The sequence below is a fragment of the Drosophila obscura genome, unplaced genomic scaffold, assembly GCF_018151105.1.
Source record: "Drosophila obscura isolate BZ-5 IFL unplaced genomic scaffold, ASM1815110v1 contig_150, whole genome shotgun sequence".
In the NCBI taxonomy this organism is placed as follows: Eukaryota; Metazoa; Arthropoda; class Insecta; order Diptera; family Drosophilidae; genus Drosophila; species Drosophila obscura.
The window spans coordinates 3,971,825-3,990,847 of record NW_024542736.1 but is presented as its reverse complement, the minus strand read 5'-3'; the positions used below and the strand labels follow the sequence as shown (position 1 = coordinate 3,990,847).

General features: G+C 46.3%; 1 protein-coding gene across 1 annotated transcript; it reads left to right on the top strand.

Annotated features, from left to right (window-relative positions):
* The first annotated feature begins 14,983 nt into the window (after window positions 1-14,983).
* On the top strand, window positions 14,984-15,757 carry LOC111068795. Its single transcript, XM_022358526.2, has one exon. The coding sequence runs from the start codon at window positions 15,022-15,024 to the stop codon at window positions 15,676-15,678; it is 657 nt and encodes a 218-aa protein (XP_022214218.2). The 5' UTR covers window positions 14,984-15,021; the 3' UTR covers window positions 15,679-15,757.
* Window positions 15,758-19,023: the final 3,266 nt, after the last annotated feature.

The window sequence follows — 19,023 nt, the reverse complement described above, 5'->3', positions numbered from 1 at the left end:
CTACATCTTCAGGTTTCACAGTGGAAGCTTCTTGCTCGGCATTTGTCTTTGTAAGTGCGTCTTGCCAGGGGCACTTCACTCGTCTGCCACTTGGCTGCCTGCCTGCTGACCAGCTGCTGTTGCTGCTCCTGGATCTGGTTGCTGCTTTCAGCAACATCTTCAACTGCCCTGACAGGGAGTCTGCTGCTGTCCTAATTGAAGTCCTCATCGACGTTGCTGCTGTGAGGGGGGAAAGGTAGGTGCTCGGGGCTCGGGTCTGTGTACTCCGATTAGCGCTGTGGGGGGCGGTCGAGGGTTCGCATAACTCAGCCGCATGCTAAATCAAGAAGCGTCTCAGCTCGAAATCCATTTCCCATAGTCATGCACTACCAGCGCACATTTATCAAGATGATGGCAGCCGGCACATGCACAGTTTACCTGTGTGCCATAAATAAGTAAGCCATCCCCATGCCCAGACCTGCCACTCAGCCCGGCGATGCAATCAGCGCCTGGCCTGGTATATCCAGCACCCTGCCTACCCATCCACCAGCCATTCCCTTCTCGGCCTGCTCTTCCTGTCTGGCTCTCTGGCTGTGGATCTGAGTCTGAGGAGAGGAGATGGTTGCAAGTTTCTTAATTTTCGTTTGCCGTAAATTGGCGCACACACACGCCTCCTCGTGCGCCTACTCCTGGATATTGTTGTGCAGCTTGGCGTAGCAGAAAATCGCTTAAGATGCTGAGGCAATGCAAAGTTTACCTTACCCTTTTTTGGAGCTCCTCCCACTCAGTGCCAACCTTGGAAATTTTTGCCACTGCAACTGCGACTGCGCCAGCAACTGCAACTGCGAGTACGAGTGCGAGTGCTGCTTCAGTCATCAGTTTTGAAGTTTGTGCCAGGTTTGGCTGGCGTCTCCCATTTGGCAGCTCGTATCTCTAGTTACGCCTCCTCCCAGTTCTGGCTCTTTCTCTGGTTCTGGCTCTGCCTCTCCAGCTCCAGCCATAGCTCTGGCTCAACTTTATCGACAACGTTTACTTTTCGATTCGTTTCGTTTCGTTTTGCAATCTGTAATTACGAGCAGCAGCCGCTTTTGATGCTTCTGGTTTAACTTTCAACAGCTGCCAAGCCGTTCAGGCTGCTCTAACTTAATCCTCTTCACTCCTCTCCTCTCCACTCCTCTCTATTCCTCTTCCTGTATACCTATCCAATCCAATTCGATCCCTTCTATCCTCTGCCAGTGTGGAAATATAATCGACAATGTCGATTGGCGCGTTTGTTTTTGTGGTTTTTGCGTTGAAAAGTTTCTTTAGTTTTGTTATGCTGGGAATCTCTAATCTAATGCCTGGTGGAGGAGTTTTTGTTGGTTTCGTTTCTGATTGCGCCGCATTTGCGTGCTTGTGCAGATTGCATATTTCATGCTACTATTTGTCTTGCCACTGCAGATGAAAGTAAGGGAGGTAGAGAGAGAGAGGAAGACTCATTAAGCCGCGTTTGATATGCATACGAGATCCGCAACAGGCTTGGCTTGGCTTGGCTTGGCTTGGCTTGGCTGTTGCCGCGCCAAGAATCCCTAAGAATCCCGCTGGCTGACGCTAATTAGAAAAGTTGCCTCAATCAGGGGTAACACTTCCGCTCGGCTCCATCTTCTTCTGGGGCCCGCGCCGCCATTAACGCAACATTGGCGCTAATAGAGTCTTCGACTTTATTGAGGACTTTGGCAATAAGAGTTTGCCAACAAGTTTAAAGTTGTCTGCATGCCCTTCGACATTCAACAGAGCAACAAAAAAAAAAACAGCAAAAAAAAACATAAAGGGGTAAAAAATCAAGGCGCAAATGACGGTTCACTTAATTTGCATTTAATTACAAAGTTCTACAAAGTCCTGCAAAGAAAACTTGAAAAAAGTAGCAACTGGAATCGCACCCATCCCCTGATCAATGGCGGCTCCATGGCCGAGTAAATATTGCCACAGACAGGCAGGCCAGAGATGAAGCATAAAATATAAAATAATAAATAAGCAAAGATATACATATATATTCTTTATTTGAGTTGGATGTTTGTCTTTGCTTTTTTCGGATTCATTTTACTCACATGCAGCGGACAAGGCTTCGGCTTCGGCTTCGGCTCTGGCTTGGCTTGGCTTGCCCCGCTCCACCCCCCACTTATTGGTTCCGCGGCACTCAAAAGATTAAAAAGCCATTTGATGCGGACCGCATGGGGGTCTGAGTCTGGGTATGGATGTGGGGTATGGGTCTGTGGCAAGGCCATTGGGTAATCATCCCCGGAGCAAAGTTTTGCGACCACAGCAAAGAACAAAGAGCAGTGGGAGGATGGAGGGGTGGTTCGACACAAGTGCCACACTGTACAACATAACTTGATAAACAGCTCACGCAACAGCATACTTGCACAGCAAATTGAAGTACGCGTATAAATGAAAAGCAACCAGTAAAAACATGAATTTCGCTTAAATATATATTGAAAAAGTTTTGCTTAACATATTTTTTTTAGAAAGGAAGCTTTCAAATTGGTTTTCGAGGGTCCCCCGTCCCGAGGCATGGATTATTAGTGAAGTGGGTGCTGCTGCTGCTGCTGCAACAACAGGGGCAGCCACAAAAGGCATTCAGAAATTAGCATTAGCACGCATCTCCGTATCCATCTCCGTATCCATCTCCATTTCCATCTCCTCTTCCTTGACCCACATTGAGCCGGGTCGGGAGTGGAGCCACTCTGCCTCAAATTCGAGTGACGTGCGTGAACTTGCGCATTTCGTGCACGTCCTTGTCGTGTCCTCAATGTTCCTGCTTCAGCTTCAGCTCCCATCCCATCCCATCCTGTCTCTCTGTGGCTTGGCGAATTGCGTTGGCAAAATGGAAACCATTAAACGAATGTTTCACCCACCTACCCGCCTACTCCTGGCTCTCCCCGGAATAAAATGAATATTTTTATGCTGCAACTTTGGCCGAGTTCCTCATTGGAGTTTTGATTGATAAATGTATTATTTTTTATTGCCGCGCTTTTCGTTTTCCACTCTCCATTTGCCATTTGCCATTTTCCGCTTTGGTTTGGTTTTTTTTTTTTTTTATGGAGCGACCTGAACGTGAATCTCGTCCAGCAGTTAATTTTCAAATTAGCTTGGCCGCCTGAGAGGTTCTTAATTACAAATGCCATGGAGTTGCTTTGTCGGCGGTTGTGCCCCAACCAACAACCCCCAGCCCCCCAGCCCCTGTCTGAGTGGCAGTTCTTGCCACAGCGACAAAGGCAACGGCAACAAATGTCTGATTAAATAAATTGACATAAATTAAAAGAATATGCTGCCATGGCAACAATTAAATCAAAATTCTCGAGTGGCACAGCAGCCCGCCCAGCCCCCAGAGCCCCCCACCACCACAGCAGCCTTTACTGTCTCTGGCTGTTGTTGCTTTTGATTGCATAAAAAACAAGCTAATTATGTGAGCAAGGAAGCGGTGCGATGGGCCCTAGCCCCCCCCCCCATCACCAACCAACCATCCATCTGGCTCGCTGGAAGCTCCTTTGAAGTGGGTCCGTGGGCGGGGAAGACACTTTGGCATATGTTTTAATGTCAATTTCCATTTAAATTAGCTGCTAGGCAGGCGCTTGTGGCTGAGCCATGTCGGCAATGATTGAATACGCTCCGCAGGAAGGCTCATTGCCGGCTGCCTTCATATTTACAACGAATTTAAGCAATTCCCGCATACGCAAGCCGATTGCAAATTGACTACGAGAAACGCCAATAAAAATTCCTGCATGCCAGTAGCGTATGCAAAAGGGGCAGCCAAATGGTAAGAGTGCGCAATCGCCTCTTTTTGAGATTTTTTGGAGCTACCAAATATGATAAGTATGATGCACATTTTGATTTCCAGCCTGATTTTGCACCCTCGGAAAATCCCTCTTCATGCTGCTGGCCACGCTACTGATGCTTATTGTCCGTTTATTCACGGATATTCACGGTATGGAAACGCTCATGTATGCGCCAGGAGGAATAATCGACGAGGCAATGGAGCGTTCTCCCAATCGATTGCAATGGCCATTGCCTGGCTGGCTGGCATAGTCTACTTTTGTGCGGCCAGCGTATGAAAGTTTTTAATTGCCAGCCTCGGCATGATCCTGCTGCTCGTCCTGAGGCCGGTCCTTGGGTTGGTACTGGCTCTGCCGTGGCGCCACTTAAGCGCACAACAAGCAGCGAAATCAACCCATGCACAAATCATAAAAAATATAAAAAATAAGGCCAAGCGTTTCATACTCGTTGTAATATGAACATGCAATTATAAACATATATGGGCATACACAGATGTATGTATGTATGTATGTTTATTTGGATGGGTCTGAGTGCGCATTGTTGTAAATTTCGACTGCGAAACGAAAAACAAACAAATGCCAGGGATAGAGCCCTTCTCCGACTTCAACCCGGCATTAAGCATTAAATGAACTAAAAGCTTAGCAAATGAACAAGAAATTGCATTAGAACCGAATGCAAAAAGCTGATTTCACTCTATTTCGTTTTGTGCACAAGTGCTGGCATACAATGGCAGGGGAACGGACACGGACCTGGGCTCTGGCACAGAGAATAATTAAATTAACATTAATATGGCCCAATTTGGCATACAGACAGACCCTCACCCTATGGTTTTATGGTTTGTTTCAATACTAAAATGTACTTTAATAAATAATTTCTGACTATTTGGGATATGGTAGATGTCTGGCACCGCTAATAATACTCGTAATAATTGCTTGCAGGTCTATGGCAGAGAGTATTGAAACCGCACTCGCATGATACACGAGTATCTGTGGTAACAAATAAGCATTTGCGAAATGTTGCTCCTAATTAAAAAGGGAAAAGATGATTGCAAATGTTCGAGCACTCGCAAGCTTGTGACTTCTACGAGTACGAGCAAGATGGGATGCAGCAAATGTTCATTATTTGCTAATAAATGACGTACAGGCAGGAGTTTCGTGCTGGTTCAGTGTCAAAAATGCAGCCGTGTGCATTGCCCAAAAAATGCTTTTGGCATTGGGGTGATGGTGGTGCTGACTGTCTATTCGCTTGGCGCTCTCTCTCCTGGCCGTGTCATATATCAGCAATAAGCAGAAAGTGGCTGGCTTGTGGGACGCGGGGCTCATTCTTATGCCACTGGCGTGTGGCTGCCGTGTTCATGCTGACAAATTATGCTGTTTTATGCGTTTGTCGCCAGGCTCCAGCTCCAGCGTCAGCCTCGGCTTTTGTTCAAGCCCCAGCACCTCCACACATACACACACACTGCCACGCACATACATAGTTAAACGCACGCATGAGGCTAGGCGACCCCAGTCCGTAGCGATGTGGATGCGGACACGGGTGGCGTGGCTGGGAGCATCTTGTTTTTCTGTGGCCCGGCTGTATTATTCTCCGCATTTGCTGGGCCTTTTTCTGGGAATGTGGCCCAGCCAGAATCAGCCTCCGAGCGACCAGTTCCCTGGAGTATTATCTGTCTTCTAAAAATATAATATATACTCGCACACGGTCGTGCATGGGGGCCAGGACATAGGCCATCATAGAAGCTGTTAATATTTCAGTTGCCACAAAGTCAAAGAGGGCACCCACGGCGACAACAGCAGCGACGCGTAAACAAATTGACAGCTTATAAAAACCTGGACGTCATGCGCCCGCCAAGGAAGCGTTTTATTATGCAATCCAAGTTATATGCGACACGTATTGAGTACCCCACACACACTCAAACCACGCAGAGGGTATATTGTGCTCGTGTCTTATATGCTAAATGCCTTACACGGGGATATGAGGATGAACCGAGAGAGCCAGACATATGTAAAGCAAATCCATTGAGATCCTCTCATATAGTTTAATGGAATTATGATCTAGTTAAATGTAGCGAACCAAATACACTATATTTGTAAAATAGTAGAAGTTTTAATATATCCATTAAATTTCCAATTTAAATTATATTAATAATAAATGCATGAAGAGAACTTTCATGGTCGACTACAGTTTATGAACGAAGACGAAATTAATTATTAACAGCAGCAGGAACGTGCCTATATTCTGTTATAAAAATAGAGAGGGAACGAGGGGAATCAAATCTGTTGACGTGCCACTAGAAAAACAGTACACAAAATGTAGTTAAATTCCAGCATATGCAGAGGAAAACTTTCAATTTTCTTGCTGATTTAATTATGGCGACAATTCGTCTGCAGCTGGCGGGTTTCATTTGGTTTGCCTGACGATTATTAAATATCGCAATCTCATTAACGCGAATGCAGCGTTACATCAAGCGCACGCGGGGATTATGGTTTAACCGAGCCGAAAGGGGGGAATCCCCGCAATAATCAGCTTAATTGGTTGCAAATTAAAGCAGCCTCATCGGATTTAAGGCAGCATTTCTATTGCGGTTAGCCTGGGACTCCTCTCCGGCGCATATCGCATTGCAAATTTAAATGCCACACCGACCGACCCCTCACGCACCTGTTCAGCATATTCAGCATTCACGGTCCTCGGGGGGTTCACTTTGATCTTTGCAACTATTGACAAAGGCTTGGCCGGGCCTGAGCAAACATCTGAGAGCGGCTGTGGCTGGGTGCCATGGGAAATGCAAATAGATTTCCAAATGGAAAAGCAAATAAATAAATCGCGCGTGCTACCTGCCCGAATGCCCCGAACAGCGTCAATCCCGATCCCGATCCCTTCTGGGGGTTATTCCATGGTTTATTATTGATATTTTGGCTTGCACCCCTCACTGCTGCTGTGCATTTGCCCGGCAAATATTATGAATCTAATGCCTGTTTGTGTAATTTAATACCTTCTACTAACAGCATTTAATTACAAGCGTTCGTGACACTTTGGGTGCGGCGCCACTGGAATTTCGTTTGGCTATAAAATATTTGATTTTAGCTGCTCTGCCGCATAAATTTGTAATGGCCCGTGCAAATTGTTGGTGTGTGCTGGTGGTGGGCTCATAATTCGAGTAATTATGTTAAAAGTCATCGGGGAACACTCATTTTGGACATGTACATATAGTACTCGTTCATTAATGGATTGTAATATGATTTTTAGCAGCGCATTTTTAATTGTTTCTGTCATTCTGTTGACATAGAAAACTATATGATTTAATGGCATAAATAGGACCACACAGCCTGAGTTCGATGACCGCTCCCAGCAGGCGGCCACAGCCTTTGAGTCGGTTAAGGTACGTCCCAAATTGTGTTTATATTGTGCCACATCGAGATGTTTCGAGTCAAGGCCCAATCCCAATCCCAGTCCCAGTCCCAATCCCTGTCAACGCCATACGAAACCAGGCAATTTCGCCACAGACGAAGCCAGGACATTGGTTCAAAGGCCGTCTAGACGAGGAGCATATTAGATCTGACATTACGGGGAAAGGTTACCAATCCTTTGTGCTGTTTATTTTCCGCACTCCCCGATCCCCGGCTGTCGCAGAGCTGCACTGACTTTCGATGCAAATGCTGGGTAACTGGATAGCTTTATTGGAATTCCATACATAGGGGCGAGATCTCAGCCCAGGATGAGGATGGCTCTCCTATTAGTAAACTTTATTGTGTGCTGCCATTGAATTGATTGTAATCCACCCCCACCAGCTCCACACGCATCTCCATCATGCTGTCGTCTACTCCATCGTAGTTGTTTTCCAAGTCCAAATACCAGACCTGCCAAGAAAGAAAAGCGAATGTTTGTCTATTTATTAAATAGGCTTGCAAATAGGCTGCCCCAGCCGCATCCCCGTCCAGTCCGGTGCTCGGAGCAAATATATTCGTTCGGCTCGCTTACTTATCAAATGCTCACTTTGATTTGTTGGCTCCCGAACGGAATTGGCCACAATCAAATGGAGCAAGGGCTCAGGGCTGGTCCGGCCCGGCCTGGCCTGGCCGCAAGCTGTTAACCCAAATAATTATGGCTTCATTAACTTTATTGTGTGTGTAAGTGGTTTTTTGATAAAGCTACTGAGTTATAGCCAAAGCCAGAGCACTTGCCGCCGCCTCAACCGCTGCCGGCAAATTAATTGCTACGAATTGGGCCTCCACACAAAACGAACAAAAAATTAAAATCGTTTTGCTAAATGACACAAATTTAGCAAGCATTAAACTACAGATTTTTATATATTTTTTTTCAGCATTTGTGTGTGTTCTCTTAGCAAAAGGGTTGTTTCCGTATCCGTAACCAGACAACGGAAACATAGTGCCGCGGGCAGGACAATAACAAGGCGCTTGTCATGCTGCCGTTCGTGACAAGAGCGGCACACGTGGCTTTGGCTTCCTCTCTTGTCGGGATTCAATATATCTGCGGTAGGTTGCTTGGTAAAAAAAAAAGTAAAACGAAAATATCAAGGTAAAATGTAGGCAACAAAAACCGTCTAAGCTGTGAGAGGACAAACAACCGCACTGTTATTTTTAATGGCCAAACATTACAAGCCACGTGGAAGGGATGGGAAAGGAGATGGGCGAATGGTGGAAAGGGGAAAGAGATGTGGAAGCGAAAGCGAACATAAAAATAAATAAGAACAAATTGGCAGGCAAATGTTTAGTTTGTGGCAACATGTTGCCAACCAGCGCAGTCCTCTGGCACCACACCGCATCATCCTCTCTCGTGCAACAACTTAAAAGTTGGCACTGCCACCTGCCTCCCGTTGTCGCCATCTGCCCATCGCACTCGCTGCGGCCATCCTTTGAGTTGCCTTTGAGCTATTTTATAATTAGTCCCAGCCATGACAAAAAGTTTTTGGCAAAACAACTTAAGCGCCAGCCGCCGCTCCACGGGGTCCGTTTAGCTAGCCAACCGCATACGGCGCACGTGAGGGTGAGGCGCCCCAAAATCCCAGCAACAGCAACAGCACCAACAATGAGCTACTGTCGCCATCCATGTATGTTGGGTTGGTGCATGGAGCTGGCTGCGTAGTTTGCCCCACATTAAATTCTACGGAAAATAATGCTCGACATATGTATGGGAAAAAAAAGAGAAGAAAATTTGTATAAAATCAGGAAAAAGTTTTTCGCATGCTCGACTGCGCCTAAATTAGTTTGGGGAGCAGCCAAGGTTTTTGATTTCGCCCTCGGGTGGTGGTGGTGGCGCAACCACTCGACACGAGTCAGGCTGTTAAAAAATTTGAAAACTGCTAATTGGCTGTGGCCGAGCGTGGGCCATATCTGCTCGAGGATTAGTTTTTTTTTTGTTTTTTTGCGCTCTTTTAATAATTGGCAGCAGCTGCGTTGAGGTCTAGATCCGCTCTCGAGGCTGTGCAGCTGGAATGCATCATTGTGGTGAGAGCTGGCAAATGCAGAAAATTTCGCATGGACTTGTATTTCGATAGCGATGAATGCTGGCAAGGGGGGTGGAGTGGGTGATGGCATGGGGGATGGGAAAACTTCTCAGTCAAATTGCAGTTGGTTCTTGGTGCCTGCTACTATTTCTGCAATGGAATCGAATAATTTAAGAAATGCATTACTTACTTAGTTCGGCACTCCTTCGGCTCTGATCTTCCTTTGCAAACGGGGCATGACTGTGTGGGGGGTGGGGCTAGGGCTGGTGGTTCCGCTTAAGTGTATGAAATGCATCAAGTGTGTCAAAATTGCTGTAAAAACCTGAAGCCAGAGCTGCCACGGACAGAACCAGAAACCTGCAAGCTGCAACCTGCAACCTGCAACCTGCGACTGAAGGGCAGGGATGGGATAATGTGCACATGCCATACATTGTAGGATATTGGGGGAGACGACCACTCCCCCATTGCTGTAGGGGCTGGGCTGAGCTGAGGGTTTGTCTATATAAATTGCAACATTTCATCAAGTGCTTGGTGATTACGCAGACGACTTTGCTGCAGGGTTGCAGGATTGCAGGATTGGATTGGTGAGCGCACAGCACTTCGAATGTGATTACGTGTCTTATGAAATTGAAAGGATTTTAAGGTGCAAAAGAGCATTAAATTACAATTTTCCTTTACTGCTTTACAGCTGCTTCTGCCACTGCCACTGCCTCTGCCACTGCTACTGCATTCAGCGACTTTTGCAGCATTTTCCATCTACAATTCACTTTTTGCAATGTGCATATATGTATGTACATACATACAAACGAGTATGTGCAGATGGAAGTTAAGTTGGGAGTGTCTTAGGGGACAGAATTGATAATTTATTGCGTCACTTTTGCATTCCATTTAAGAAATTTTCAATTTTCTTCTCAATTAGGCAGCTAAAAAAGTTTCGACTATTTGTCTTCGTTACACGACGACATATCCGGGCACATGTATGCCTGGTGTGTGTGTGTGTGTGTGTTTGTATGTGTGCCCATGTCCTTGTCCGCATTCGGTCCGTGTCAAAAGACTTAAATGCTGTTTACGCATATTAAGAGCGTTTGACGATAAGTTTGCCCAATTCTTTCGGGCTGCAATCGAAAGTAAACAGACAAAGAAAATTCCTGGAAACTGCAGCTCCTCCCATGGTGGTGCAGAAAACCAAGGAATTCCCAAAGGAAATTGCTCTCGGGGCAAAACTTTTGTGGACGTGGAAGACAGTTTCCTATAAATTGGCAATTAGCAAAGTCAATAATTAGTGAGAGACTCTGTAGTCGCAGGGCCGCTTCGTGATATGTGTGGAACACGCATACCCAATCCCTCCTGCTGGCATTTTCAATTCTAATTATACTTTCGTCGTGTCTCTCTCCATCTGGCAAACTTCTCTCGGTGTGTGGTTTTGCATACATATTGACTAAAAATTGATAGTTTTGCATACACGACGCTTACGACGGCCTGCCTCCATTCGGTCCTGCTGTGCTGCTGTGTCTGCTCTGCTTTTGCTCTGCTCCACTCTATACCAGATACAGTTGCAATATCCTTTAAGCTATTTCCGCTTGTTGCTGCTCTGTGTCGAGCATGGAACGGAAATAACAATGCACCAAGTGGGACTCCTCGCTCCATAACAATGCTGCCTTGGCACATGGCATCATGTGGGGATTTATTTGTCGAGAATTGTCTGGCTGGGACGCTTAACCCAAGTTCGATACGAATGCTGGAGAGGATCTGTGTGCGTGTGTGTTACTGGCAATTAGTGCATTAGGTGGCACAAGGAATTCATAAATAATCATGAAGAGCACCTTGAGCATGGCCATTCTCCACCAAACTGACGTAATAATTATACGAGTAGCAGCTCTGCCCCGGCGACGACTCGTACGATGCGTGTCAGAAAGTTGGCAATAGCGAACAGCATAAAGTAGACTAACTTTAGGGTAGTCGGATGCAGAGCAGACTCTCTGTCCTCTGTCCGGGAATGGGGATGGGGATGTGGATGGGTCTGGTCTGGCAGCAGCAGCAGCAGCAGAAGCTGGCGCCAGTCAACCATTTTGCTAATTGTCTGCATTTATCAAGCGCCAAACAAGGCGGCGCAAAAAAGCGCATAGAATTTATAACAATTGTTTTACAATTTTACAATGAAAAAGGAAAACAGCAGCAGAGCGAACAAGAGACACAAGAGAGATGTCTCCACTTAGGCATTGTTGTCTGGCGTTACTTTTATTTTCGGGCGTGGCGCCACTTCTATTTAATATTGTGGAAATTAGAGCAGCAATCCGGCGGAAATATTTAGCCAATTGGCAACATAATTTAATGGCAGGCAGGCCCGCCCGCCACAATGCAGGCGCCTTGATTTATGCTGCAGCCTTTTCTTTTCTCTTTCCCTTCCCACCATTCTGTAAAACTTTTTTTGTAAAACTTTTTCCCCTCTCACTCACATGCCCAGCAATGTGCGTGTGTGTGACTGCAATTGTGCACTAATTTGCAGTTGGTTTAATATATTTTTCACTGCGCTGCGCCACATGCGTGCAAAAGCGCAAAAGTTCCGCAAGTGGGGGTCGCAAACTTTTAATTTCTTGTTTGGCAGGGCCATTGTGTCATAAATTCTTGCCGCTCCACTGGCCCAAGGCAGCGCGGCAAGTGTGCGGAGTGACCCACTGTGTGATAATTGTATTGGTAATTAATTCCACTGGCAACAAGGCCTAAGCTGGCCCCATAAATACGGCCAAGTCCGGCCAAATGGCAATTAAGGCACGGAAACAGTCTCTGCTCGATAAGAAGGTTGACGCTTTTTTTTCCCCCCTTTGCCACCATTTCTATGCAAATTAAGTGCAATCAGCTTGGAGCTTGCAGCTAGCAGAAGAAGCAGCAGCGGCAGAGGCAGCGACAGCGGCAGAAGCAGCAGCGACAGCAGCAGAAGCAGCGACAGCAGCAGTTGCAATAACCAACAAAAACGAAAGCAATAACAATGGCGAGGAGAGGCAAAAATGTTAACATGAATTAGCCGGCAAGTACTATGCAGTCGAGATGGCAACAGGAAGCGGATGCAATAAAGTATGCACCAGGAGCAATAAAAAGCGCCAGGACGTGCCCCAAGAAGCTGCGCTGGCCCACATTGAACTCCCATCGAGCAGTGAGTGGGGCGGTGCAGATAAAGGAGAAACGGAAGATGGAAGATGGCAAAACTACTGGAGGCTGGGATGCAGAAGGAGCGATAACAGAGCCCGAGCAGAACCAACAATTAGATGGCAAACGAACGCCTTAAAGTAGTCAACTCTTGAAGAGAGATGACTCCGTTCCGATGCCCTGCCAGGAGTCGGGGGCAAACGATGCTCGTATGCGACACTTGGCCACATCCACATCCACATCCTGGCGACAAACACAAGGATTATGCAAATGAAGTAAGGAGCCCTTCGAAATTCATAAACATTTAATATTTTATGGGGCACTCATGAACATTTAGGCGGCACTGCAAGTGCGTGTCGGTGTGTGGCAAAAGCAATTCCTAGTTGTTGCTGCTGCCATTGTTTGTTACTGCTGCCTGCATGTTTATTTGTTGTTTTTCGCTCGGCACTCGAGGCAAAGGCAGCAGAGGCAAACACACAACACACAACACAATTTATGTGCTACTATGTGCCCACACACATACAGATGTACCGTGTACATACATATGTATGTTACATCTACATGCAACCATATGAATATCAAAGTGTTTTGCATGAATTTCATGCGCTCCATTGGTGAAATTTTACTTGTCATTGTTGCGTGTTGAATAAAAGATGAGAGACTTGAGGATGCAGCCAGAATGGAGTAGGGATTATGCCCTGTCTCTGGTGCACTCCACGGGCTAATCACCCAATTCCGTTGCAGGATTCAATCGGAATAAAAGCAGCAGAAAAGAACAGAACAGAGCAGAACAGAACAGAATGGAGAATAGATAGATAGAGATAGGGCTGCCGACTGCCATTCACGCAATTAACTAACTTGGCCCAAATGGCACTAAAGCTTTTATCTTATTATCCTGGCAAAATACCCAAAGCGCTGACAAGCAAACACAAACAAATGAAGCAGGCAAGATGGCAAATAGTCAAAGCAGCCGACGGCGCAGCGAACCAAACGAAGAAAAACAGAAGGCTAAGAGGGGCCGAGCTGGGCTATAACCAAAACGAAAATGTCCGCAGGACACACGGCGAAAAAAAAACACACCGAATCGAGAGCAAAGCGAGTCCAGGCCTGGTCGGGCTCGGGGTCGGGGTCGGGTCGGTTACGGTCCTCGGTGGTGGCTAGGTGACAGAAGCAGCAGCGGAGCAGCAAAAGCAGCAGCCAAAGCGCATTATGTCCTTGTCTTTGGCTGCTTTTTTTTTTGCGCTATCTCTCTCCTGTGGCCGCTTTGTTATTTCGATTTTATTCTCTAACGATTTTCCGCCTTTGATTGCGCACCTTTTTCTAGTTTTTACTTTTCACCTTTCTTCCTTGCCTTCACCTGCTTTGCTTTTCCTTGCCTTGCCTTGCCTTTCCTTGCCTTGCCTTGCTTTTGCCTTGCGTTGTCATTGGGGGGGTTATAAATATGAGCAAACATTTCGCAAGATATCCTTAATTAAAGCAATTTCCTTCTGTCAGAGCGGGGAGCAGGAGCACGGAAGAGGGCAAAGGCGACGCTTGAAATGAAATTTGCAGAGGACGTCCAAAAGGAAATAAGCTGCCTTCTCCCCGCCATAAAGGTGCGACCAAAAATGCCAGGACAATGACCTGTTACGCACACTTGCACACTCACACACACACACACACATACACAGATACGCCCACCGTGGCAAAAGGGTTAAGAGCGAATCTTCGTGTGGCCATTAACATGAAATTTTTACCGTCAGCCGCAAAAAGAGTGCCCGAGCGGCAAGGATTTCGGTGGGGTCACGTCACGTGGCCCGCCATTGTTGTGGCACTCCTCTCCTGTGACTCGTGCAGCATCACCTCCTGCTCGTGCTCCTCCACCATAAGCAGCGCCGTAGGAGCTGAAACAGCTTTTGTCTCCTGGTCTCCGTACGGCTACCCGTAGAGAAGCAGAGAGAGAGAGAGAGAGGGAGAGCGAGAGCGAGCAGACACGCTTTTTGTTCGTAAGCCCGCTTTTTCATAGTTCCTCTTGCTCCGCTTTAATCCGGCGCGTATGTCCTTGCACAACATCCTTTGCATTGTTTGCGCTATAAATACACGATGCTGGAGGTGCGCAACGAGCAGCACCACAACGTGCACTACCACACCCACCCACACCCACCCCAGCAACCACACCAACAACAGCAACAACAACAGCAACAGAAACAGCAAAGGCTTATCCTTGGCGTCTTCGACGGCGTCGCACAGGATGCTCCGCTTATTTATCGCATTTTTATGTGAAATAAACGATTCGGAATTGGCTACGTAAAACATTAATTTTATTGTGGGGGAAATTGAGATTGCAAAACGAAATAACAACAGCAGCAGCAGCGGCAACAGCGGCAGCGCCTTGAAAATTGCAAAAATTCCAATTCCATGGAAATGGATTCGCCTTGGAGCAGTTTCCGCTCCCTTACCACGCCTCATACCTCATGCCTCGAAGATGTCTCACTAGCCGTAGCGTGGCTCAATTAACTGCAACGCAACTGGCCAAGTCGAATCGGTTGGTCAGACCTGATTACCGATAATGTCGATTTAACATCCGTACCGATCCTACCGAACACAGTCTTGGGCGTCCTCTTCAACCGGATAGTCACAAGATGGGGTCAAGGCTACTTCGTTTGGGCTGCCTGCTACTCACTCTGAGCTGTGCTGTGCACACAGCACAAGGGCTGTGCAAGGAGTCCGAAATTCTGACCGAGAACAAGGGCTGCGTCGATCGTGACACCTACCTAGAACGCGTCCTCCAGCGCACCTGGGTCGCCGAGGATCTCGATGATGACAAGAAGGCCGCTGGGCTTGGGAAACAAGTTAGCTGCAGGGCGGACGAGATATTGACGGCTACGGGGTGCACCGCTCAGACGCAGGCACCGCGTCAGGAAGAGCACCTCCGGGCGCAGGTTGTCCACAGCAAACTGCAAGGCGATCAAGTGGTCAAGACGGATGGCGGTGGGGCGGGCGCTGCCGACAGCGCGGCCTCCCCGGAGAAGGTCGAAACGCCCAAGGTGCTGACCGGGGCGCTGATTAGTCGGCCCAAGGTCGTTGGTCACAATCGTCCGCGTAAATATGTCATACTGCCTGGCAGAATCCTTCAGACCGGACGAAAATGTCGCCCCTACGAGGTGCTCGCCTCAAACAATCGCTGTATTCGCAGGAAGGTGCACAAGCCGACTGGCAAGGTCAAGCACAAGGATCACGTGTACGGCCTGCAGCTGCGACATCGGCATAAGAATCCCAAGCATTATAGGAAATCGTAGAGAGTCAAAGCAGATCCAGCTGAAAATGAATGACGACCCTTTAATTAAATATATTACAATAAATATATATTAAATATAATATATGTATGTATATTAAATATATATTAAAAATATCTTTCAGAGAAACCCCTTGCGCGTCCAATTATTCGATGTGCAAATCTCAATTTACAGGCCATTTTAGAGCTCGTAACTTCTTGAGGACTTTCTCGGACCTTAAGTTGGCTGTGAAAATTCATTGTCCACATCTTCCACACATATTGCCACACATTTAATGGGCTCCTCTGCTTGTCTAAGCCTGGGCTAATTTAATTAAATTTTATATTGTGACTGGTCGTTTTATTTAACGACGACAACAACGACAAACCCTTTCTTGAGGCCCATTGAGAGCAAATTGGTTGCTTCCACCGAGTTGGAGCCATTGACAATGGATTAATCAAAATAGATAGATGTTACGTGTGCCTGGCCTGTGCGTGTCTCCCTTAAAAGTTACTGGTGTTTTTGGGGCAGCAAACATGGAAAAGGATTATGAATGGCATAGGCATAATTAAACGGGATTTGCGCCTTGGGGTAACAGTTTGAAATTGTTTCCGGGCCGGCGAGGCGCCGCAGCATATGGATGGCTTTGACATGCTAATTAGTTAACCTCTCACGTAGCCACAAGCCAGTCAACGTACAAGTGTGAGTGTGGGGGTGGAATTGACGGAGTGGTTTCGGGCCACATTGCTCATACGCCGCGTTTGACGGGACAAAAGCGTCGCAGCTAAGTGTCTGCCACCCGAAGGCCCTGAAGGAAGCACCTCAGCATGATGAATAGTTTTGCAATAATTACATTACATGGCAGTTTCACGCTCAGCTCGGCCGAAAGAAAGTCACACGTGGCTGCCGCTCGACTGGAGCGTCGGTTGAAGACTTTGCTTTGGTTGGGTTTGCTTTGTAAATGCCCCAACATCAACGAGCCGACCGCATTAATCATAATCGGGGGTAATTAGTAATTAATTACGTTTTGGAAACTGTAAATTTATCGCCTGCTCAGGACCAGGCGACCAGCTTCGTCTGTTCAAATGTCCCATCAGAAATTATGCTGGCCAACATATTCGATTTAAAGTCGAGGGCGGGCTGCATGGATTGAAAAATAATCCAGTCGAATGACAATCAAACATCACAGCCCTCGAAATGTGTCCGGGCCAATGCGATTTGCCAACTATTTCGGATGACTTTTGCGCTCACAGGGCTTATTGATTGGCGTGTCACTGTGGCCTGTCGCCTGCCGCCTGCACATGCAAAGCCTGCTTAGAAAGTGTTCAAATGTATGCGCCTATTTTGCCACAAATTTCAAGTTAATATGATGGATGGCCTAATTCGATGTTGGCTTTTTTGCTGCATCTCCAAATCACGGCAGGCGCAATGGGTTTGATTTCTTGTTGATAAATTATGCATCATTTTTGACATGAAGCTTCATGTAAGCTCATTGATTTGCGGCTCATCAGAGCTCTACATTTTTCAGCAAAAATAGCTCAAGAAAAACCCAACAGAAATATTAGTAAATTTATCAGACAGTACAATTAATAAATAAAACAGCTATTAGGATAATAAAATTTCAACACAATCGAAACCAAATTAATTTTTTTAATTCTTAGTCTCGTATTGTTCCTATTCTACCGCCAAGTGTGTGCGTAATGCCTTTAATCGTTTAAGTCAGATGCAGTCAGCCAGGAGTCGGAGTACGCCCTAATTTATGGCCTTTCTGAGTGCGAGAGCGACGCGTGAAATTGGCTTCTAATTGGCAGCGAATGAAATGTCACAGCCCTTGGAGAAGACCCAACCCGACGCGACTCTACTCCATGTCGAATGGGAAAGCAGAGTGGGACAAATCAGCCGAAAATCATTTCGATACACTTGAGTTGACTTGCGGTCAAAAGGGGCAGGGAAACGATATATAATTCCATTTAAAATTAGACATGGATTTGAAAGTGGTGGCAGTGCCGAATCTTGTCATAAATTCTGTAGCCAATTCAAATAAATCAGTGCAGTGATTAGTGGAGGGACCCTTTTATTTATTAATGTATGCACAAAGAGTTTATTTATAGCGCAGCCTTCACTCATTCATGCTTGCAACAGTCGCAGTGGCAGTCCCAGTACCATTCCGATCCCATTCCATGCGTGGCATTCACGGAGCCACTTGGCTGGAATTTATGCGTCATTGCACCTGCCCGAAAAAATCGAACATGCAACACTTGAACTGCTCCTGCGTGTGGGTGGCAAATACGAGTAATTCTGTGCACAAGTAAATGTATACAAAAATAAAAATAAAAATAAAAGAGTATGCAGATGACACTGGCACTCGTTTGATTTACACACAGTCGCCTGACACGACAAGTGGCAATTACAAAAATCAGTTGGCAGTCGCAGTTGCAGTTGCAGTCACTGCAGTCGCTGCTCATTTGGCATGCCACATTGAGTGGCATTAAAATGTTGCCGTTTCCCTCTGCACTTACCTTCACTCTCGGCTTATAAGGTATAAGACCCAATTACCAATTCCATTGCCCGTCCTAGTCCCAGTCTCACATATCGAAACGGAATTTAAATCAATGCGTGCTTTTCCGGCTTCTGGTTTCTCTACCACATCACATTTTGCATTACATATTCACCTAAAATGTAGCTGATTAAATCGAATTATTTGTGCTCAGCGGCTGGTTTTATTAGGGAATTGCATTTGCCCTCGTACCATATGGGCCTGCCCTTCCGAGCAGTTCCAATCAGCAGCAGATGCTGTCCGAACGGAGCGAAGTCTTTTATGTTGCCTTATTGATTCAATTGTTTGCATGTGTAATTAAGTTACCAGCAGAGTAAATGTGTTGATGATGTGAACAAATTTATTTATCATAATATTTGCATGTGTTTAAGCCGAGTATTTTTTTTTTTTTTGTTCGCAGCCCTTCGCTGTTGGTTATTGTTGTTATTATAGCCGAGATTTGTGGGTGCTGCAGATGGGACTGGGACTGGGACTGAGACTGGGGGCTCAGGGCGCGGCTTTGTGCCTGGTTGTTACTCGTAAATATTTATGCGGTGGCTGCTGTATTATTGCCGGAATTAAAACAGCAAACATGACACTTGAAAAAAATAATAAAGCAATCAGTTAAACGCGGCGGGGGCTATGCGGGTAATTATATAAATTGTATGCTTATTCCATACGAGCTCTGTACACATATACATGTACACATATGAGTATCCTGTCCGTCTTTATTTGCTTGTCTGGGGGCGAGTGCAATGAAATTTTATGTGCTTATAGTTGTGCTTAGCATTACATTAAAATATGCACAAATATTTACAAGTGACTCCATGGCG